The sequence below is a fragment of the Cryptotermes secundus genome, unplaced genomic scaffold, assembly GCF_002891405.2.
Source record: "Cryptotermes secundus unplaced genomic scaffold, Csec_1.0 scaffold1025, whole genome shotgun sequence".
Lineage (NCBI taxonomy): Eukaryota > Metazoa > Arthropoda > Insecta > Blattodea > Kalotermitidae > Cryptotermes > Cryptotermes secundus.
In genome coordinates, this window is record NW_019730118.1 from 473,427 (window position 1) to 498,703 (window position 25,277).

At 42.6% G+C, this 25,277-nt stretch overlaps 1 protein-coding gene across 1 annotated transcript in view; it reads left to right on the plus strand.

The window, feature by feature from the left end:
• The window catches only part of LOC111866280 (matrix metalloproteinase-2), a gene marked incomplete at its 5' end in the record, with an annotated part of 337,202 nt that overhangs the window by 149,899 nt on the left and 162,026 nt on the right, over positions 1-25,277 (plus strand). The window contains 2 exon segments of the mRNA XM_023855079.2: positions 16,073-16,174; positions 20,565-20,725. Of these exon segments, the coding sequence (XP_023710847.1) occupies positions 16,073-16,174; positions 20,565-20,725 (263 nt within the window).

The following is a 25,277-nucleotide window of genomic DNA, read 5'->3' on the forward strand; positions in this document are numbered from 1 at the left end:
AAAAGAACCAGTATTAATTTCCGCCATTCTCAAACATCATTCTTATTAAAATAAAATGTGTAAGCCTTATATTTATAGAACAGGCCAAGCATATCAGACAGGCTGGTGAGGCGGTAACGCTCTGGACAGACAGAAGGTATCTGCTTCGAATCTCAGCAAGTTTCCAGCTGATCTTAAGGGAAGTTCTCTTTGCTTTTATTAATTTATTCAGGTGAATTCTGGGTACGGGCACTTTTTACAAATTGCTGTCTACTCGTAATACATAATAGCTGGAATAGAGCAGTCGGTATAGCGACTGGCTACGGGCTGGACGACTGAGTGATCGGAGTTCGAGTACCGGTAGAGTCAATAATTTTCTCTTCTCCACGTCGTCCAGAATGGTTGTGGGGCCCACCCAACCTCTTAATCAATGGATAACGCGGGCTCATTTCCCGGGGGTAAAGCGGCCGGAACGGGACGCTGACCACTCACCTCAAACTAGTGCCGAGATCAAGAATGTGTGTATCTATACATCCACTCCCCCATACGCCTTCATGGCGTAGTGCTTAGTTAATCACAGGAGCAACTTTACTTTTTCTTTTTTTACTCGTAATTTATAATTTATGGGGTGCAAATAACTCATCCCCTCTCACCCCCCGCTCTCGGTTACGAGTTTGTGAATGAAGACTTATGCGCTACCAATACAATCTTTAACAATTTTTAAGCCACTTGTACATACAGAAGCAGCAGGTCACGTAGAATCGCCGTGAAGGTAGATCACTTATCCGACACGTTTGTTTAGCATATTGCCTGAACGTGACAGCACAGGGGTATGTCAAATGTCTTCTATTGCCATTTATTCTTTCTTACTCCGTTTACGGAATCTTAATCAGAAAATGTGAAGGGAAGAGACCAGGTGTAGATGAAGGAACGATATGAAGATGGATCGTAGTGACGTAGAGTTTGAAGGTGTGGACAGAATTAATGCCGATGTCTTGTGAGTGCGACAAGGAACTCTCTAGTGCCATAAAAGGCGAGGAATTTCTTCACCGAATGAGCGACTGTTAGCATCTCAAGAAAGACTTTATTTCCAGGGCTTACTTGCTTATTTATAATTAACTATTCCACTTCAGGATTTTGGTCTACAGTCGCAGTGGAACCGGCTAATACGCAGCAATGCAGTCTGACTAACGGCCGATCACAGTAGCCGAGCGGTCAAAGGCATGAACTGTCTTCGCCTGTTCAAACACTGGGATCATGGGTTCGAGTACCCTTTGAGGCATCGAAGTCAGTGTGCGTTTATTCTGTCTTTGTGCTGTCCTGTGTGCAGGTAGTGGACTTGAGATGGGCTGATCCCCCGTCAAATGAGTCCTACCGACTGTGTAAAATATCAGGAAACTGAAAACACGGCCAAGGTCCAACGAAAGGTCTGTAGTGCAACAGAGAGACCGTCTGAGTCATGTTTATACAAGAAACAGATGACGATGACAAGCTCACTAGACCCATTGTGGCTTTTTTAAAATGTTGTTAATTGGCGTGTTGGTGAAATAAGTCTACAAGAACAATGTATAGTCATTTATAACGTTGACGTTATGAATGAATGTATAAGGGGTGTGCTTGCTTGGCCCTTGCACCGCGACCACAGTTATGTATTGTGCCTTAACGTTGACGTTATGACTAGTGACTGTTCATCTTCACTGACGGAAAAGCCACCAGGCTTCCGTTTCTCTGCGTCTGAGAATGCGAAGCGATACTGGAACACGCGTGTGTGTGTGTATACATATACATATGTACAGAGAGAGAGAAATTAAAACGATAAACCCTTTCCTTACTGCTTCTGTTTGGCGAGTAATTTTGCTTGTTCCTAGAACTAAATAAGCGCGTGCTTTCAACTTCTCTGGAGTCACCGATGGATGTGTGTGGGCGGACGGATGGTTGTTAGCGGTTCGAACCTCCGTTGCTGGCGAACAGATGTGACTTCGTACTCCAGCAATCTAAGCCAGAAAATAAAAGATTCTTAATAGCACATTCATCGTATGGTGTAAACGGATGTGACGTCACTTCATTTATCAGAACCCACTGAAATGGAATGGTGCAGTGTATTAAAAATTGTGATTCTTCATGCGCGCATTGAAGCTGTTCTTTTTTTAAAGGAAGACAGCAACCGGTTATAGTCTGCGCCTCCATAAACGAATTTAAGGTTCTGCATATGCGAAGGAACCGGAAATTACTGCATCATGGCTGTAACTTAACAGCAACATGTTTACTCCGAACCGGAAATCATTTTTGCAACATTTGTTTCAGTTCGGTCCACCCTAGCAATTACCTCACATCTGGGGAAAAAACAATCTGTTTAGTTACGTTATGTTTGACGCCTTCTTCCATGTTTTCTTACTTTCTACCATTATTTGTTTTTAGTTTCTATTTTTGCTAGTTTTTCTTTTATTCTTTCTTTCCTTCCCTCTTATATTGTCACACTTCCTGTTTCTTTTGTATGTATCTTTTTCATTATTTCTTATCTCTATTTCCCATCTCATCCTTTCTTTACTTTCTTTCTCATTCTTCTTTCTTTCATATTTTTCTTTTCCTTTATTTATATTTACTCCTTCAAGTTCTTCCATTTTTATTTTATTCTAATTTTTTCTTCATTTTCTTTTATTTCCCCTTTTTCTGTTTCCTCCTGTATTTATTATATTTTTCTCGTTCCATTCTCTCTCATTATTTATGCTCCAATCTTTTCCTTTCTTTAATTTCTTTTGTCTTCATAATGTTCTTTCATTTCTCTTCAGTCCCATTCATTTTTCTTCCTTTACTTCATATTTTTACTACATTTCTTTCTCTTTGGGTGCACGCGGTAGCGCATTTCATTGAGATAATATACTACAAGCCGGCAGGTCGCGGGTTTGATTCCCGATGTTGTCACTGAATTTTTCAGTTGACCTAAACCTTTCAGCCGCACTATATCGACTCAGCCTCTAACAGAAATGAGCACCAGGAATCTTCCTTGGGGTAAAGAGTGTTCGGCGGGTAAGGCTGGCAACCTCACCGCCATCTGTGAGCCGATTGTCTAGGTAATGTGGGGACCTCAACGTCTCACAACCCTATGGGCCTCCATGGTGTGTTACAGGGATAGCTTCATCTTTTGTTTTCTTTCTTTCTATCTTTTTTCTTCCTTACCCTTTTATTATCATCGCTTTCCTCCCCTTCTCCCTGTCCCTCTTTCATAGTTTTCAAGAGGTCTGTCCGTTAGCCCTCACCGCCTCTGCACGTGCCTCTTCGTACATGCTCTTGATTTCTGAGAAACAGTCCGCAATTGACTAAAACAGGACATTTCTGCAAATGCGCATGACTAAGGCAGGAGAGGAAAGTGTCATATATGCAGGCTGCAACCAGTGCGTGTATGACGTGCTGCCACACAGTTAATTGACACGCTACAAACAGCCCTGCACATTGCAGTTTTTACGTCCATGTGTATTTATACCAGACCAACACACGTCATACAAACACAACATTAGCATGTATGTACGCCACAAGGAATCGCTGTATTTCCACGGGCTCTGAACTGAACAAACGGAACTAAGAAGCATAGGGTCCGCAATGATTTGACAGACACTTGCATTGCTTCAAGTATACATAGTTCTTAATAAGCGGCCCAGAATTGGAGACGATCGCTGATGCCAATGACAAGAAATTTCGCTTCTATTAAGTAGGCCTGAATTATGCATTCACCCTAAATTGTTGTTAAATGTAAAGCAAAATTGTACTTATGCTTAATTAATTGAGCACGACGCCATGAAGACGTATGGGCGAGCGGAGGTATAGTCTCACGCCCTGGCCGCTTTACCCTCGGATAACAAACCCGGTACCCATTGGATAGGAAGCTGGGTGCAACCCAGGATCGGTATGGGCTCTGTGGAGTACAGAGAAATCTCTTTTCCTTGCCAGGAATCGAAACTGGATTCCTCGGTCGTCCAGCCCACAACCTGGTTGCTACATCGACTTGGCTATCTCGACTCTCTTAAGCAGAACTAAATAAATTAAATTAATGCTAAACATAATAGTACATATGTAGACAGAATGCATAAAAATAAAAAGTTTCGAAACCGCTCATCAGAAAGAGAGTTAAAACAAAAATTGGCAACAAAATGTTAGTTAAATTTGAGCTCATCTTGAAATTACTTAGCTTAAATAAAAATAAGCTAAGCAGAAGGATATTAATAATATAACACGTATTAATTAGATTCATTTAGCGACCACTGGACCGAATGGGTTTGTGCTGCGGTAAAGTCGCTTTGTTCAAGTTTCGGGCTGAACACTGGCTACCCTGACTGAGGTGTTTCGTCCTTTTTCCTTAGGAATAACCCGGCTCCTTTCGTCATTCATCTGCTATATAATCCTGACGCTGAGAGGAACGTAAACTAACCCGCAAGACACGGCCTCTATGTGATGGGTTTTCTAGAAGCTGATCCAATTAAAGGGTGACATGCTGGAACAGCGCATATGCCTATTTGTTCTAGGAGACGAATTTAGGTTTGATTACAATTTGGTATGCATGTTGGACCCCACATTTTGGCACTGTGCGCACAGTTATTTCTGAAGCTGCCACGTGTTGGAGCCACCGGCCACCATTTATTGTGCCTGTGAGTATTCAAGGGAACACAGGCCTATGTGCTCTAACATGTAGGTAAAAAGATCCTGATTCCTGAACAATCATTTAGCTGTGTAATGGGAAGCCTATGCGTGTTTGGGCATAACTGACTTTAACTACTGCACCTGACTGCGCTGCAACACTGAAATAAGGCGCTGTTGAAAGAGGGGAAGACAGAGTTCTTTTATTTGCTTACCTACCTACTTACGGCCTCCGTAGTCTAGGGGTAACGTACGCGGGTTCAAACCCGGCGGAGGTCGTGGAATTTTTAAGGGCGGAAAAATTCAGGGAACAAGTCCTCCGGGAGGGACTTTAAACCGTGGGTCCCGTGTCATAGCTTTACGGCACGTAAAAGAACCTCATGTCCCAAGGGGACCACTGAGCCAAATTCAGGACATTTCCCGCCCAAAAGTAGTCTCTAACGCCTCTGGTAGATGGGGGAAGCATCGAGATACCGCTGAGCCAGTAGAGGCCGGACTGGCTGAGTCGGGACTGATGGCACGCACCAGTACCGGTAGGGAATAGAGACTGGTAGAATATCATAGGGGGACGCACAATGATCCAACAATTGGTCTAAGTGCATGGGGAAACACACCCTTTCCAATACAATGCAATACAATACCTACTTACTTATGGAGCTGAGCCCTTCTTGAGGAGAAGTCAATTCTGCAGCTACTCAAGAATTTCCCAGCATTTTATGGAACCCGAAGGTTCATTACCATGTTCACAAGAGCTCTCCACTGGTCCATATCCTGAGCCAGATCAATCCAATCCATACCATTCAATCCCATCCTATCTCTCTAAGATCCATTTTAATATTGTCCACCCACCTACGCCTTGGTCTTTCCAGTGGTCCCTTTCCTTCTGGCTTTCCCACCAATATCCTCCAGGCATTCCTCTTCTCCCCCTTTCTTTTATTTACGCAAAATAAATGCACAGTACACAGGTCGTACCTGCACATCCATCAGTCCCTCTGTACATAAGAATGTTTTATCTTTTATTATTCGTCGGTTCTCGACTAATTTGGTAGTAGAAGTCTAAATTGAAATTTGTAGAGCAAATTAATTCCTATCTGTTCAGTATAAGTACAGTTTTAAATAAAGCTGAATTCGAAAGTTGTCGATTTTCTATCAGACATGGTTATTCATATTGAAAACAATATTACTGTATGGGTGTATAGGAGCCCATCACAGTGGACGTCTTCGCCCGCTCAACACTGGAATCGTGGGCTCGAATTCCGCTCGAGACAATGAATATCTGTATGCGTTCATTCCTTGTTTGTGTTCGGTGTGTAGGTAGCGACTTTGCGACGGGCTGATCCCCCGTCCAAGGAGTCCTACCGACTGTGTACAGATTAAGAAACTAAAAAAGCGGCCAGGGTTCACAAGGGCTGTAGAGCCATAGATAGATAGATAGTTGTATAGTTTTCATTAAAATCTCCAGATTTTGCTGGAAATATTTTTCGATGCACTGTAGACAGTATAGCCTCGATGGCCCCTAGGGGTGCAAACGAACAGGATCCTACCCATGCCTATACCTGGTGACGGAAGCACATCCATCTTCCGAAACAGTGTATAATGTTAAATTTAACTGAGACAACGGACAGCGCCCAACATGATTTTATAATAATTAAAATAAATATAGAAACTAGAAGGAAAACGAAATGTTCTATGAAAGCATGGCTGTCCGAATTTGACGTAGGGGTCAGATGCCCGGACATGGACAGAAATATATATAAGATTTCAGTCAGTAGAGATATTTTATTTGTTTAGATCAATGGTAGGGTGTATCATTTCCAGACGATGCTATCAGAATATAGTTAGGGGTGTACACTATCAATGAAGAGCTTCGAGGATCCTGGACCAATTTGTTGGATCATAACGACAGAATGGAAGAAGACTGCATTCTGACATTATTGACACGGTTTAGGGGTTTACTCGTGACTTATAAGACGGGGTTTGGATTGGACGGTTTGATTTATTGCATTTTAGACATTCACAACTCAGGACTACTGGTAATACGGTACTATCACTGATTTACACACTTTATAGTTCACCGTCACACAGTTCTCAGTCTTCACTAGTCGTATCCTGGCAACAGATTTTAACACAATAGTGTAACTTCAAATCATGCATGAAGCCTTCTTTGCGCAATCTAATTCATTTCTTACCATTTCTTCTTTACCACCTTCTACTGTCATCTACAGAACTCGACAAAAATTCTCGACAACTAGCTCAAACGACTTTTTTTCCCCCTTTATAACCCCTCAGCACGGACTACGCAGAAAGCACAGGCTCTATTTTCTTGATAAGGCTTGTTTACTGATCCGTTGCCAAGAAATTGGCGTCCTATTATTGCGCATACGCTCCCGCGGGAATGTGCTTAATGAGTTGTTGCCTAGCAATGGGTCTATATTATTATTATTGGAGGGGGTGGGTTTCCCCATGCACCACGACCAGTGGTCTATTGTACGTCCCCCTGTGATATTCTACCAGCCTCTATACCCTACCGGTACTGGTGCGTGCCATCAGTCCCGACTCAGCCAGCGAGTTCGGCTTCTAGTGGCTCAGCGGTATCTAGATGCTTCCCCCATCTACCAGAGGCGTTAGAGACTATTGTTGGGCGGGAAACGTCCTTTGTAATTTGGCCCAGAGGCCTCCTTGAGGCATGAGGTTCTTTTACGTGCCGTAAAGCTACGACACGGGAAGTCACAGTATCTTAAAATATACTCCAGAAGGCAGAAGAAATGTAGGAACTTCTAGAATGAGATCGAGTAATTAATAACAGTTCTAAGAGGGACAGATTGGACCACTGGACTCAAACGTTGTGTAGTATTCCTGGCTGGGAGTTGTTGGGCCCTGGTAGAAATAACCACTTACAAATGAGCCCAGCGGATGTGGCTGCGGAGCCGCTGAGTAAGGCGTCGTTGGAGAGTGGTTTAACGCACAGAACCATCTTAGGTTGTAGATAAATTTTATTAAATGAAACTGCGATACAGGCTAAAATCTGCCGAGACTTCGGACACCCAGGAGAAGAGATTTGAACTAAAGTTTGTTGCTGAAACTGAGTGACAGCATGACTGCCCTACTCTCTCCTCCTAAATTTGGGGAAATTTATAAATGCTTCAGTATGGACATTTCCGTGACGTGGCTTGCAAATTGCTTCCACTTTCTCTTGTCCCCAAGGGATCTCGGCATTATATTATTTTCTCCAGTCCAAAAGCTGCTGGAAATGTACTTGTTTACAGGACCTCTCTGGTCTTTACATCCACTTAATTATTTCCCATGATAACCACTCAAAACTTTCTTTACAATAAATTTCTAGATATCACNTCTATTTTCTTGATAAGGCTTGTTTACTGATCCGTTGCCAAGAAATTGGCGTCCTATTATTGCGCATACGCTCCCGCGGGAATGTGCTTAATGAGTCGTTGCCTAGCAATGGGTCTATATTATTATTATTGGAGGGGGTGGGTTTCCCCATGCACCACGACCAGTGGTCTATTGTACGTCCCCCTGTGATATTCTACCAGTCTCTATACCCTACCGGTACTGGTGCGTGCCATCAGTCCCGACTCAGCCAGCGAGTTCGGCTTCTAGTGGCTCAGCGGTATCTAGATGCTTCCCCCATCTACCAGAGGCGTTAGAGACTATTGTTGGGCGGGAAACGTCCTTTGTAATTTGGCCCAGAGGCCTCCTTGAGGCATGAGGTTCTTTTACGTGCCGTAAAGCTGCGCCACGGGAAGTCACAGTATCTTAAAATATACTCCAGAAGGCAGAAGAAATGTAGGAACTTCTAGAATGAGATCGAGTAATTAATAACAGTTCTAAGAGGGACAGATTGGACCACTGGACTCAAACGTTGTGTAGTATTCCTGGCTGGGAGTTGTTGGGCCCTGGTAGAAATAACCACTTACAAATGAGCCCAGCGGATGTGGCTGCGGAGCCGCTGAGTAAGGCGTCGTTGGAGAGTGGTTTAACGCACAGAACCATCTTAGGTTGTAGATAAATTTTATTAAATGAAACTGCGATACAGGCTAAAATCTGCCGAGACTTCGGACACCCAGGAGAAGAGATTTGAACTAAAGTTTGTTGCTGAAACTGAGTGACAGCATGACTGCCCTACTCTCTCCTCCTAAATTTGGGGAAATTTATAAATGCTTCAGTATGGACATTTCCGTGACGTGGCTTGCAAATTGCTTCCACTTTCCCTTGTCCCCAAGGGATCTCGGCATTATATTATTTTCTCCAGTCCAAAAGCTGCTGGAAATGTACTTGTTTACAGGACCTCTCTGGTCTTTACATCCACTTAATTATTTCCCATGATAACCACTCAAAACTTTCTTTACAATAAATTTCTAGATATCACTTACTTACTTGAGGCCGCGTCATAGCTCAAGCGGTTAGTCGCTGGCTTCCCATCGCGGCGGCCCGGGTTCGATCCCGATTCTGGTAAAGTGGGATTTGTGGTGGACAAAGTGCCGCTGGGGCAGGTTTTCTCCGAGTACTGCGGTTTCCCTTGCCAATCTTCATTCCACCAATTGCTCCACAATCACCCTCACCTATCATCTGGTGCTGGTACAAGAGGCCAAAAGTGGCCGCAATACAAGGGACTTAGTCCCACCCCACTAGCAATAAAAAAAATACTTACTTACTTATGAAGCTAGCCCTTCTTGCGGAGAAGCCAAATCTGCAGTTACTCAAGAATCTCCCAGCATTTTATGGAACCCGAAGGTTCATTACCGTGTTCACAAGAGCCCTCCACTGGTCCCTATCCTGAGCCAGATAAATCCAATCGAAACCATCCCATCCTATCTCACTAAGATCCATTTTAATATTGTCCACCCACCTACACCTTGGTCTTCCCATTGGTTTCTTTCGAAGTTATAATTTGGACAGTGGTGTAGATTCTCAATATGTAGTTTGCAACCCACAAATACGGCACTTGAAGTAGACAAAGATGATAAGTAATTCGGATATGCCAAATCAAGGTCCGATAGGCGTTCTTTACGAGCTGAATACGACATGCACATTTAATTCGTATCTGCAGTAGATTTACTCATCTTTGTGTAATCCAGTGAGTGAAGATAATAAACACGTGTACTAAATACTCAGCATTTTGAAGGGACACGCGGTAGCATACTTGGTTGAGACACTATGCTACAAGCCGGAAGTTCCCGGGTTCGATTTCCAATGAGGTCATTGGATTTTTCAATTTACCTATTCCTTCCAGCCGCACTGTGGCCCTGGGGTCGACTTAACCTCTAACATAAATGAGTACCAGGAATCTTCCTGGGGGTAGATGGCGGCCGGCGCTTAACGCTGACAACCTCACCGCCATCTGTGAGCCAATTGTTTACAGAAAGTCTCGACGTCTCACAATCCTATGTGTCCCCACAGCCTGTCACAAGGATAGCTTTTATTTTACTCAGAATTTTAAATGATGCTGCTAAGTATAGTTGCTGTTATTCCCACGCGTAAAGTATTTCGTGTAATATCACAGTTAACTGGTGAATTTGGATTTGATCTTCATGTGAAATACGTCTGATATTGTAGCTATAAAAATCGAAACTAAATTCTGCCTGCAGTGTTTTGTGTTGATGTGCAATAGCCTATCGTATTTAACTTAAATCACTTCAGCAGTTTTGTATATAAAATATACTGTTAGAATGACGGGCATACATGAATTCGTCTTTGTGCATTCACATGTACAGAGGACGCACAATAATAATTAATTTCAATTCTATAGTATTTATGTGCTGAGTCAACAGCCACAAGGCCAATTACAGACACAGCACAGTGTAGATAAAAGTAGTTACATACTGGACAAACACAACATAAAGTCAAAGACTAACTAAAGGTAAACATTGGAGGAAAAACACACAAATGCATATAGGGAAACAAACAGAATAATAATATTAATAATAATAATAATAATTCAGTTCAATTCTAGCTTACGTTCGTGCACATAATAATAGTAACAATAATACCATATTATAAAAATCAATTGAGGAGAATAATAATAATACAAAATATGGCCAGTGGTACATACATCTTAGACTCGAGACTTGCTTCATTGTTGCCTGGAGGGCTTAGCGTCTGCAATGTTCGTGACCACAGAAACACAGCAGCGGATCCGTGAACTGTGACTCGGTCCAAACCCATGGTGGGAGTAATCGAGAGACAGACAAAACACACGCGCCCCACTGTTGCTTCCTGCACAAGCGTCACGTCTGTCGGTTATTGTGTCTTCTGCACTGCGGTCTCTCTGGGCCTCGCAGTTCCAATCCAGATGTCAAGTTCATGTTCTTTAGGCCCTCAGGTTTCAGTTTACTGTCTGTCACCCGAAGAGAAGAAAGAATATTCATTGAGGAGAACGTGTGAAGTAACCGAGCTGAGGATGGACGTTATTACGTCCTGATAGCTAAAAGTTGCACCTGTGCTTAAGACCAAGCCATGAAAACTTATTGAGAGGTGGAGGTATAGCTCCCCGCGTTCTTAACTTCAACACTAAATGGAGATGTACCATCAGCTTTACTCCCCACTCCTGCTCCCAGCCTCTCTACCCCTTGGGAAGGAATAGCCCAGCGGAAGAATAGAATTTCTAGGGACTGTGTGTGGATTAAGAAACTGAAAAAGCGGCCAAGGTCCGCAAGGGCTGCATAGCCATAGAATTTATTTCTGCAATAAATTTCCACATAATAATCCCCCCCTTCCACAGCGTCCAGACCGGTTCTAGGGCCCACCCAGCCTCCCATACATTAACCCTCTTGGACTAACCAAGTGACATGATTTTCTGTTCTTGTTATCTTTTACGCTCTTAACAAATATAATCGCTGTACTGATGAAACAATAGCCCACAGCTCGTGCGCATGCTGCCGAAGCAGTAGCATCTGGGAATTGTTATGTTTTATCACGACCTTCCATTTGCTTCCCTCCAGCCTTCGGTTGGAATGTCAAAGTGTAAACACTCCCTGTGTTGAAGATGAGGTTTATCGTTTATTGACCCCGTGAACATAGGTGACTGCTTACTTTCCAGTATTTTGTCTATATTTCTTCTCCCCACATTAAAATTTATAGCGTCTGTTAACTATCCACCTCCACAGTTTGTTGTCGTTTTCACTTGAAACGTTCGCAGTTCGATCCCTGATACCACGTGAAACCTCAATCATTTCACAGTCTTTCCATGCTTCCCTGAAAGGAGCTCTGAAAATAAAGAGCGAGGCAGTGCTACGTATTTTGAAAGCCTTTCCCGGCTTTTTTGGAATTCTGAGCAGCCGATTTTGCTATTTCTTAACCAGTTGTATCATGTTAGCTTATTGTTTAGCCTCCACATCACTAGTTCCATTTTAATCTTATGCAGAAACAAAAATGAAAATTCAGTCTCTTTTGCACCGAATGGATGTTTTATGGCATTTGTTGCACCAGAAGAAGCTCATCTCAAGAAGCTCTCTGTCTTTGTGGGTGGAAAATTAAGCATTTAAAGCTCCTGGGTTAATATCTGTAAATATTTAATTTTCCCTAACAGTAACTATAAAATTTGGCCGCGCCATTGCTCAAGCGGTTAATCACTGGCTTCCCACTGCGGCGGCCCGGGTTCGATCCCGCGTTTGGTCAAGTGGGATTTGTGGTGGACAAAGTGGCGCTGGGGAAGTATTTCTCCGCGTTCTTCGGTTTACCCTGCCAATCTTCATTCCACCAATTGCTCCACAATCACACTCACCTATCATCTGGGGCTGGTACAATAGGCCAGAAGTGGCCGCAGTACAAGGGACTTAGTCCCACCCCACTAACAATGAAAACTATCAAATTTACACAAAAAGAATAAAGATATTTGTTCAATAACTGTCTTTCTATTGTAACTTATCATTTACAGCTTGGTATAGAATATCTGTTAGGAGACATATTCTGATATGCAGCTATCACTGCTAATAATGGAAATTCTGTAGCACTTCTTTCGGAACAGCATAGCTCCACGTACAGTTCAATTTGGAAATAGAGGATTGGCTTATTATTAACCTGCTAGGCATATGTAATTATTTTTCTTAAAACATCGCTATGATAATTCTAATTGGAAACAAGGAGAACATGTTATTAACCTAATTTATAGAGCATCGTCAAAACGGAGATATAAAAGTTTTAAATTAAAATCTACTTGGACAGTGACTCTTGACTTTTATATTTTTTTTATTGCTAGTGGAGTGGGACTGAGTCCCTTGTACTGAGGCCACTTCTGGCCTATTGTATCAGCCCCAGATGATAGGTGAGGGTGATTGTGGAGCAATTGGTGGAATGAAGACTGGCAGGGGAAACCGAAGTACTCGGAGAAAACCTGCCCCAGCGCCACTTTATCCACCACAAATCCCACTTGACCAGACCCGGGATCGGGAAGCCAGCGACTAACCGCTTGAGCTGTGGCACAGGCGACTGTTGACTTTTCCTACAGCGCTTCTTTCCAGAATGGAGATATCAAAATTCTGAATTTGAATCCATGGGACATCGGGTATTAATTTAATGTGAAATTTTTATTAGAAAAGAAATATACAAATACCAGATTGAAAACTATGTTTGCAGCAATTGGTTAATTATTCTATAATCCTTCTATTTACGGTATATGTACAGTAATTCCAAATTTAATCTAGGTTAGCAATAATGTATTAATTTGTTCAGAGTGGATGCGTACCAAGTATTTCTCCGGCCCCTTCCGTGAAGTCCCGTTTGCATTTCGTTATCTGCCGTGACTCTGGGCCCCTCGTTTGCTGTCATAGAACGACTCGCAAGTTGCAGGCCCAGTTTGTGAAGGCTTTGGCCCCGACCGTGGAGACGGTGCTGTCTGCAGTGTACCGTCCGACTTGGCTGCCAGCCCGTGTTCTTTGCATCAGTGCGAGGAATTCCTGACTTATTCTTCCTGCTGGCAGGCGAAACCCGCCGAAAGCAGATGAAACGTATCTTCATGTATCACGTTAGAGCCACTGGAGTGTTCGGTATTGCTATACTTTTCCTATGAGTTATTTGACCTCTTCGTTAAAGACTAATATTAGGCTAAATTTTCAGTCTACACAAATATGTCCGCTTTCGGGTGCATTCGGACATGATAGCCCATATAAACCTGGAAAGCTGATCAGCCTAAAGTTAGCCCCAACGTGGAATAGCCGTGTGAGTGTGACTTGACTGCAGCTCGGAAAACAAAAATTTCTGTGTAATAATATCTAAAGTTGATGCATTTAGATCTGTCAAAAATAACATCGAATAACAATTACATTGGTCCCTTTCATATAAAGCGGAAACAAAAATAAATATGAAGAATGTTGTCTTCTGGGATATGGCGCCGTGTAGATCTTGTGTGAACTGAAGTTTCGAAGGAACGTGTCGCCTACATATTCAGTGTGGAAAAATCCGCTAGCGAGGGACCAGCGTAAGCAGGTGGCTGAAGACCGCAGTCGCTTCACACAACATCTACACGGCGCCACATCCTACAGGACGACATTCTTCATAGTCACCGCCGTGGAAACCTCAGCTCTTACAAAAATAAATATATTCCAAATAAAATAAAACTGAGGCGAACGCAGGTAGAATGAAAAATAAGTTGACGAAAGATGGTTTAGTTGAATGACGTACGTGTTGTTTTCTGTCCACATGATTTTGTTTCTTACTCTGTTTCCTGAAATTGATCTCAAAAGGAAGATTTGTGTTGCGAAACAGAAAGAATGAAGTCCGGCCATTTACAGAATCTGCGCGGAATATTGCAAAACTCTACCGAGAGAGGAAGGGAACTGCAAATTTGTGCTACTCAGTCAACATGTATGTAGCTTGAATTTGTCACACTTCGGAAGGTATAAGCTTGTCTGGTACAGAAGTGAACGTCTCACTTGAATCGAAACCCGTCTGAATATGAAGTGTTCAGGTCCCTTGGGATCCGATTAGAGGCAGATTTTTTGTGTGGATATGTCCTTCCCTTAGGATATTCTCTGATCTACGAGGAATTGGTAACAATTGAATTGCGCCTTACAGCAAGAAAACGAAATATTTTGACGTTGTGAGTAGCTACAAAGAGTGAATGCGTGTTATATTGCTTAACACTTTTGAGTCAGTTCCTGAGAATGATTGTTGCTGGTGAGTGGAGAGGGATTCTTAAATCAGAGGCAGTCCTCAACATTTGACTGGAGGGACTGAAGAAGACCGTTCAAATCCGTGGTCCGAATAGCCACTACCCAGACCGAAATTTAATTTGGTAATTCTGGAGATAAATTTTACAATTTACCTCTGAACTGATCCTGTCAATTTGATGTTATGTTTCTGTTCCTTAACTATGATTTGCTTGTTTAACCTGCAGCGGAAAAAATATTCTATGCCCCAGCTGCCTGCAACAGTTTCTTCAGAGAATACAACCAAGTCGCATGGGCTTAATCCCGATACTGGGCGCCATTTGCGTAATGACCCGGTCCACCATTTTGCAGTTCCTTCTCCTTGTCCTGTTTTTAGAAATAGCCTCTCAGCAAGTTCCTATTTAGTTCCCGAAAGCGAGAAGACTGTTTCAGTGAAATTCCTCATCCCTATATCTGTAACCCCACAATAACTTGCCAATTTTAATTAAAGTTTTCATTATACATCATGTATTTTAATTTACTTTTCGTTATGGTTTATTCCAGCATTAATTTCTTTCACTCTCATGCTTGTTTCATAAGATTATATTTTATTAATGAAAAAATATTAAATACCTGGGCCGCCGCAGTTTCAGTGTTCTGTTAGATATTAATAACACAGTAAACAACAAAAACTGCCGGTCACGGTAGCCGAGCGGTCTAAGGCATGCACTGTCTTCGCTCGCTCGGAAACCGGGATCGTGGGTTCGAATCCCACTCAGGGCATGGATGTTTGTATGCGTTTTTCTGTGTTTGTGTACAGGTAGAGGCCTTGCGACGAGCTGATCACCCGCCCAAGGAGTCCTACCGTGTGTGTAAGATCTAGAAAAACAGAAGTGAACGGAGTTCATGGAGGTAGGCCTAGGCCCACTGGGGCTGTAGTGCCAAGGAAAAAAACAACAAAAACAAAAAACCCGGCATAAATACTACATTCTCTACGTAGTCATTATTCAGATGTCTACGTCAGTATCTAATCTGTCTTTATAAGATTTTCATTGGAAATGTTTGCTCGACGTAAAGGGCCGCTGTACTTTTTTTTTCTATAGGTTTTTCCAGGTTCTAGGTTAAGCTGCAGACAGCGTAGCTGTTGCACTGTAAAAGTCCGTTGGAGAAAACAATCGCTTGCTTATGCTCGCAGGAACGCTGTACGCGTAACTCTCCCTGCCCTCAGCGAAGTTTGATTTAGTTTCCTTAACTGTCAGTCAAAGAGTTGAACTTTACTGACTACTTTTTTCACACATAAGCTTATTGTTGTTCCCGCGGTCACGTGGAGGTAATAAAAATATTTATGTTTCCTGTTGCAGCACCGCTACTTGATGGATTTCGGCTATCTGCCTCAGTCTGACCTGGAGACTGGCAACTTGAGGACCGACGACCAGCTTCGGGATGCTATCAGAACTCTGCAGGTCAGTCAGTGGTCTTCAACTTCGGTGTTTCCATGTACTCCCCCTTCAACTGCACGCTATTTTGAAGCTAGGACGCTTGCAGACGCAGGCCTATAGCGCGTTTACTACTTTTGTTAATATCCTGGTCAAGGTGATGTGGGGTCAACGTGTAACACACAAGGGAAATATGAAATTCACACTAAATTTTAATCTCAAAATTTTACGAGTAGAGACCAGTTGAGAGATGTAGATGTAGATAGGACTATAGCACTGAAACGTGTCTTAGAAAAATCGAGGTTGGATGTGAGAGTGCGCAAGCGCTCAGCCTCCATATGCGTGATTTTAGCGCTCATCAAAACAGTGTAACAGTTTGGACGCACTGAAACACCGCCTGAGGATGGCCGTCTGTGGCCGAAACATGTTGTGTTAGTGTTAAATGGTGAATATTTTAATGATTTTTGCATTATTGACAGACTTAATACATAAACATTTAATTAAGTAATTATTAGCTTTCCCAGGAAGACCTAGTACCTAGTTAATATCCTCGAAATGTTTTGCCAGTTCTGTGATGACAGGATCGATACCAGAACTGGACATTTCCGGAACTGTGCAAGAATTCCTTGTCTCTGCATATATCGAGCCGTTTGTAGTCTCTTGATTTCGTTACCATAAAGCACCAAATGGCTAGCCATATTCCGTACATCGTGGAGTTTCTCGTTACACCGAGTACGCAATGTTTTAAGTTACCCAATTTCCTTATCATTCCAAGAAATTTATTCTGCTAACTTGTTAAATATTGGTGAATATATGTTACACTTAACGTGACAAACTGTAATCATATAAAAGATTACTAGCTCCGTCCAGTGCGACTGATAAATGTTCTTTCTCCTTTTTATTCTTTCGTCCTTGACATGTTTCGGTTGGAGCGAGCATCTTCAGAAGGATATATCAATACATGTGGAAACAAATCAGTACATACATACAATACTATTACAATGTAATGAATATAAAATCTTAGCCTTTAACAAATATAGCGATTTTATATAAATAAAATATTTATAAATTATTATAGTTAGTTTATTTAAAGTGTGGTATAACAACGGATGGCCGGTCACGGTAGCCGAGCGGTCTAAGACATGCACTGTCTTCGCTCGCTCGGAAGCCGGGATTGTGGGTCCGAATCCCACTCAGGGCATGGATGTTTGTATGCGTTTTTCTGTGTTTGTGTACATGTAGAGGTCTTGCGACGANTTATGGCAATTTTCTTATGTACAGGACTCGGGCCTCAAAGCCTCGTTTTAAAAGCAGGAAACATTGCGTGAGAACGGCTTTTGAGTTAAGAGATGAAATATTGTGCATTCTTTCCTATGTTCTCTCGATCTTTGAGCTTCCCTTCGCGTGAGATACCAAGGCGCATGCGCTTTCAACCAATACAATTACAGTTTCACATACTTTATTCTTAATGTTACAGAACTCCTAGCAAGAGGCGATAATTTAGCCTGTAATAACATCCCTGTTATTACTCCTGTTTAAACCTGACCACTCTGCAACCCAACATACTTGCGGCGTCATATTGGTTGCCTCTGTAGCGAGGCGAAATGTAATCCGTACATTTTTACTTTCTTACAAGTCTTCATACTGTGTACACGTTCCCAGCACCCCTAAACACGAAAAAAATTGTTCTTGAACTGTCGACTGCCTGTCTTCATGTATGTCCAGGTATTTCTTAATGTATGTGCGCCTGAAGGGTTGGATGTATTCTGTACATATTTGTGTAAGTGTTCATTCATATAGATCAGTGCATGTGAGTATTTTGCCTCCATAATCAGGTGACCTTCAGATGAACACGAAAAGACAAAATGGCGGTATTTTCGAAATTTCGATTTTTATTACATTTCTGCAAGTTATCGAAACCATGTCCTTAAATAACGTTTCATACATCGTTTCATCAGGGAAGTAACAGTTCACTCAGTACGAGTATATGAAATGTTTCTGTAACGATTTTGTGTTTTGTGTTCACTTCTCTCGAGTTACACTGAAGTGAACTGCACAGACAAGAATCCAATGTTGATTAAAATACACGACGATTCACAAACGAAGGGCGGCAGAATTATTATGCCATGCAGTTAAAGAGTTCTTTCATGTAAAAGGAGTTTATATATCACTGGAGAAACAAAATTGAAAAGGTTTACTTCAAGTTCGTATCAATATTTTTCAAATGACTTCTTTGCTATTCTGTATATCTCACTAGTCTTGATGTTTATTTGTAACAGATTAATCACGTTACAGTTGACAGGTTTCCTACAAAATGTATTCATAAATATGGTCACGTGTATGAGTGACTATAGAAGGGGGTTGGATTGGTGACTCGATTTATTGACCACTAATACACACGACTTGGGTCTACGAGAATTTAGAGCGCCACCACTGGTATCCACAATTCAAAAGTCACCCCAATGCGCGCAAAGCCTTTTTCCAGCCTGCTCTCTCTTCATCAGTCATTCCCTGGCAACGGCTTCTAACAGTGGAGATTCTTCAGCTTCATGCGCTCAAGTTCTGTCTTCAAAGCCTCCTTTGCAGAAAAATAAAAAATCCGTGGCCCATATCTAAAGCCACTGCTTCTAACTATTCAGTCAATCATGGCGCTGAGCCCTTCTTGAGAAGCCGCAAATTCCGCAGCTACTCAAAAACTTCCCAACATTTATGGAACACGGAGGTTCATTACCGTGTTCACAAGAGCCCTCCACTGGTCCCTATCCTGAGCCAGAACAGTCAACTTCATACCATCCCATTCTATGTCCCTAAGATCCATTTTAATATTGGCCACCCACCCACGCTTTGGTCTTCCCAGTGGTCTCTTTCCTTCTGGTTTTCCCAACAAAATATTATATGCATTCCACTTCTCCCCATTCGTGCTACATGCTCTGCCCATCTCATCCTCCTTGATTTGATCTTCCTAATTATACTTGGAGAATAGTCAAAATTAAAGTCCATCTCTGTTGAAGTCAACAAAATTATTTTTTTCGGAGTTATAGATCAAAATGATTTCAGAAAATCAAAATTTCGCGGCCCATATCTCAAGGCACTGTTTCTAACCATTCTAACATTTTCACATTCTCTCTGCTCTTATCAGAAGGGGGTGGGGGCACGCGATAGCGTAGTTGGTTGAGGGGCTATGCTACAAGCCGGAAGGTCGCGGGTTCAAGTCCCGATGAGGTGGTTGGATTTTTTTTCAGTTGACCTAGGCCCTGGTGTCGACTTAGCCTCTAACAGAAATGAGTACCAGGAATTAATTAAATAATTTTCCTGGGGAGTAAAGCGCGGCCGGCGCGTAAGNCTAATATTCACAATTTTAGATTTGAAAAAATAATTTCGGAAGAGATTTGCTGATTTGGATGCCCGTGCTCTGGAAATCAGATTGTTTCAAAATCCGTTTGACTGTGATGCTGCAGATGTCCCAAGTCAAATTCAAATGGAAATTATTGAACTTCAGGAACATTATCATATTAAAGACAAATACAAGGAAGGAAATTTGATCAAATTTTATAAATTTTTTAACTCTGAGCAATTTCCAAATGCAAAGAAATTTGCTTGTAAATTTATCTCCATTTTTGGGACGACATATCTGTGTGAACAAACTTTTTCCCAGATGAAGTACATCAAGTCGAAATACAGGGAAAATTTATCCGATGAACATTTAAAGTCGCTACTTGTGATTAGCGTTTCAAAATTTGAACCTCAATTTAATCAGATTTTAAGAATGCAAAAAGAGTTCCATCATTCACATTAATTGTTTTAATATAATTTGTGGTGAAAATATGAGCATTTGCTGCTACTGTCTGTTGTCATTAATATACGATAATTTATTCTCACGTACTTTGCATTTAGTTTATGAAATTCTGTGCTTTCAATAAAAGTCGTATACCTAGAGCTATTAATTTCTCATTTTATCCGGCCCGTTGAAAGTGCTGAATTACCTAATGTGGCCTGCGTTTCGAAATGTTTGGAGACCCCTGGTGTAGATAATGTGGGACCCTCAACATCTCACAGCCCTATGGGCCTTCACGGCCTGTTACAGGGATAGCTTTACTTACTTTTACTTATCGGAAGGACGGACGGGCGAAGCCTGTGAACGTTCTACGAAACAATGCTCTTCCCTTCAAGGTCAGTCCGTAATAAAAAATCTCTGTCACTTTTCCCATGAGTTTTCATTTTCACCTGCTCCTCCCCTTCAATTCCTCCCTTTCTGTCTGTCTGTCTGTGGATTTCTTCTCCAGCCTGGAAATGCGTACTTGCAGGATATGAGATATGTTTCATTTTCAGATTTCAAGCCCGTAAATTCTGAAGCTGTAGGATCCTGCAAGTCGCGCAGAATGCGTTGTCCTGTAGCCAATGCGTTCCTTGCTTGCAGACGTTCGGCAATATTCCTGCAACGGGTGAAATGGACGAGGCGACTAAGTCATTGATTCAGAAACCGCGGTGTGGCCTGCCAGATATCGCGTCCAATCACTTCAGGAGCAAGCGCTACACGCTTCACGGCCAGAAGTGGCACTACACCAACCTCACGTGGAGGTAAGTCGCTCTTGTTACGTTGCCTGATTGGGCAACTCATGCCCATTGACTGTCCAAACTTAGAGATGTGTACGCATTACGGCAAGATCCTGACGGGTCAGAAACATGAACTGCGTAGTTCTTACCAGTTATCGTCAATGTTTACGATCTATGGGGCAAAGTACACTCCAGCGGCTCGTCCCCTTTAGCGTTTGATATGCACTCACCTCTTATCTATTTTCAAGGTCAAGAATGGTAGAGCTGTACCTCGGCTCCCTGGCGCGGTGCTTAATTAAGCACAGGAGCAAATTTACCTTTACCTTACGGTTCGCATATGGAGCTTCAGAATTATTAGATCCGAGATACATAAAATTAGCGATATTTATTCATGATTGATTTAACGCCACTTTCGGTAGTTGAGACATTTAGATTTGGGTGACAGGATAATTAATGAATGTTGAATTGGAGAATGTGCTGAAGGAAGCGGCCGAGACTTATTTCAAGGTACCTCGACATTCGCCTGAAGGCCTTTTGTGAAACCAAGCAAAATCTCAGGATAATCGATGTCCCAACCGACATTCGAACCAGGAACCTCCCAAATGTAATTCAGAAGCATAGGCCGTGCCATAGCTTAGGCGGTTAGTCGTCGGCTTCCCAGCGTAGTGGCCCAGCTTCGAGCCCAGTTCAGGTCATGGGATTTGTGGTGAATGAAGTGGCAGTTTTTCTCAGAGTACTTCTGTTTCCCCTGCCAGTTCTCATTCCACGGACTGCTCCACATTCATCATCTGGGGCTGGTACAACAGGCCAGTAGTGGCCGCAGTACCAAGTGGACTCAGTCTCACCCCACCCCAAGAAACTAAGTCGGAAGTATTACCGCTGAGCAAGCGGCGTCCGTAGTCTAGGGGTAAGGTTCCCACCTCATGACTCAAGGTACGCGGGTTCAAACCCGGCGGAGGTCGTGTAATTTTTAAGGTCGGAAGAATTCAGGTAACATGTCCTCCGCACTTTAAGCCGTGTGTCCCGTGTGTAGATTTACGGCACGTAAAACATCCTCACGTCTCTAGGAGACCTCTGAGCAAACTTAGACAAAGTTTCCCGCCAAAATAGTTTCCAATTCCTCCGGTAGATGGGGAAGTATCGGGGACCACTGCCAGAGGGCCGACCTCGCTGGCAGAACGGGGCTGATAGCGAGCACCCGTACTGGAAGGGCATGGCGACGGTAGAAATTAAAGGGGGACTCACAATAGATAAACAACTGGTCGCAGCGAATTGGGAAACCCACCCTCTCCAAAAATAATAACAATAATATTTACCGCTGAGCACGATAGCAGGAGCGTAGGAAGAGAAACGGAGTAAGAGGGGTATCTCTATGTTAAAAAGTGAACAGGTCCTGTGTGGCAATCCTTGAAAATATCTCTCATTTTTTCAGGGGCAGAGTCTGTTTCCACTGCGTGCCATTTACGGTACGCGTCCCATAATTTAACAATAACTAAGAGGGATAACAGATCACGTGATGCGCTAATATCCGGGACTTATCATTATCGGCCTGGGCCTGCAGGCCTCTGGTTCCTTATCTCAGGGTAGGCTCCGTATAATTCGAAAGTCGTTTCTCTTATCTTGTGTCGCTTCCTGGAGGGACCCTAAATGCAGCAGTTGCAGTGGCTGGCACCGAGGGGGAGCGTGAAGATAAATCACCAGAACGTAGGGGGTTTCCGCAGGAACATGCAACATCAGCTTTCTCAGAAAACTAATGCAAGAAACAAGGCACCTACTCATTTTAAAACAAATTCATAAACATCACTAGGAAACTAGTGGCTGGAGTTACGAAGGAAATATTAATGTAAGAGCGTCTACTGGCAGAACCAGGAAGTACCATACAGCGGGCTAACTCTGATACGCAATTTATACTTGTTATTTCTTGCTTTATGCTCTTTACTTAAATTAGTTTCTATATTTTGAAGATGTTTCGCGATTTGGGAGATATAATATCCATTTTTTTTATTTCTAGCAGATCATCAGATTTTATTGGGTAAAGCCATATGGAATAGGCGGGTAATCCCTCACTAAAACGGCCCGTCCTTTGGATTTCACTTAAAATTTTAGACAGCTGTTTATAAACACACAACCAAATTAAAAAAATAAAAATGAAAATATCAAATGGCAAATTCCAGCGTAAGCCGGAATTTCTTCACAGAAACTTCGTAAAGAAGACTGCAGGTGTGTCCCATGTTCTGTTTAGAATAGAACTTTTTGAAGAGACACAAATGTAAAACTTTTGTAATTGAAGTTAAGCCAAAACACGATGCGAATAATAGTATTAAGTAATCTTCGTTTTGTTTAGCAATGAAAATATTCATAACATGTGAAATATTTAGGGGTGTCATATTAGTATTTTGGGTACCATCCATCTCTTTGCTGAATTAGAAATAAAAAATGTATAGATAATGTTGTCTCTGTACTTAACTAATTAAGCAGTAAGCCATGAAGGCTTATGAGGGAGCGGATGTATAGATCCACATTTTCTTGACTTCGGCACTAAGTGGAGATGAGTGGTGAGCTTCACGCCCAGGCCGCTTTATCCCTAGGGAAAGGGGCCCCGGTACCCATTGGATACCAGTTTGGATAGACCCAAGGGCTGGTCTGGATGACGTGGAGAAGAGAAAATTCTTGATCCTATCGGGACCCCCTCGGTCGTCCATCCCTTAGCCAGTCGCTATACCTACTGCGCTATCCCGGCTCCTCACGTCCAGCCAGTAGTCAGTCGCTATACCGACTGCGCTATCCCGGCTCCTCACGTCCAGCCAGTAGTCAGTCTCTATATTGACTGCGCTATCCCGGCTCCTCACGTCCAGCCAGTAGTCAGTCGCTATACCGACTGCGCTATCCCGGCTCCTCACGTCCAGCCAGTAGCCAGTCGCTATACCGACTGCGCTATCCCGGCTCCTCGAACTAGAAATGAGACTGTTCTCTTTTTCGAATTTAACTCACCAAGAGGAAAGTTCCCATATTTAGCAATTCCTTTCTGCCAACGATGCACAGTTTGACTGAAAGAGGATATTTCATGTATCAGGCATAAGATTTTTCTCCTTCTGTGCCCAATTTTCGAAGTGGAAGAAATCAATACTATCCCAGAGGCTCTCTCTGAAAGAGGAAGACAGATCTGCAATGCAACTTCAGGAGCTGTATCTGTTGTTCATACTGGTTACTTCCAGTCAACGTCTCAAGGTCTTGGCTTCGAACTCGTTACGTTTTCTGATCTTCTTGTGGTTCAGACTATACAAGTTACGTATTCCCACACTCCGAAGGTTCTAATATATTTGGAATTTCGTGTACACGAAATAGCAGTTCACTATTTATAAATATTAAGGCACCCATTAAGTTCGGAATTACTTTGTTGTTGAAGTTTGCCCATCGTTCGGTATTCTAAAGAAAAGCACAGCGTTTCGTAAACCTATCCAGTTTCTAAACGATATGTTTTTAGTGTTTCTTTAGAATACCGGACATTTACAAAGCCCAAAAACGCAGTAATTCTGAGTCATATACACTGTCGTCAGAACCCTTTAGAATCCACCCACTAAGATAAAATGTAAGGTTGTTCTTGTCATTATTTAAGCACTACGCCATGAGCGCTTATGGAGAAGTGGATGTGTAGATCCACGCTTTCTTGATCTCGGAACTAGTTGCAGGTGAGTGATCAGCTTCACGCCCCGGCCACTGCACCTCCGGCGAAAAATCTCCCGACACCCATTGGATAGGAGGCTGGGTGGGACCTTGAACCAAACTGAACGACGTGGAGAAGAGGAAATTCTTGCTCCTACCGGACTCGAATTCGACCCCTCGGCCGTCAAGCTCGTAGCCACTCGCTGTACAGACTGCGCTATCCCGGCCCCTCTACCCAACAAGTTATCTTAAAGAAAATCGAAAGTGCCACACGCCGTAACCCAGTATTAAGACGTTTCTTTGCTGTGACCACTCTAATATATATATAGGAAGGTTACGTATACGAGGTCGTAACATTTTCCTTATGGGCAAAATAATGGGGGAAGACACTGATATTGGACTCGAACCCATGCATGTTACAACAAAATTAATAATTTCACCGGTATCGTGCCTTTAAAATAGTATGTTCTGCCTGTACTATATATTTTCTAGGACGTACTGTTTTCTCACAAACAAGATGGGACAGAGGCAGACGGACGTTTAGCCGTTATGTACAGGGTGACTCCAAGTGTAATGCTGTTGGAGCCTTCATAATCTCACAAGACGAAGCGTAATGCGCATTCACATTAATTTCGACAGCGAAAGTAGATGGCACGACTTACTGATGCGAAGAATGCTGGTAACAATTTCGTGGCCGAAATGCTAGAGCTACATCGAGCGGACAATAGCTTCATTATCCAGTTAAGAGGCAGCCTAATAGACACGTGTCTGCCACGGTACACTGACGTTTCAGGGAAATATTTCATTCATGCCACTAACCCACGTTTTCTGCAATAGTCGCAACATGCAGGAGAAGGAAGTCTTATGTACCTGCTGTTCTTATTGCTTGCCTTCTGTTGCCTGAGTATAGCTA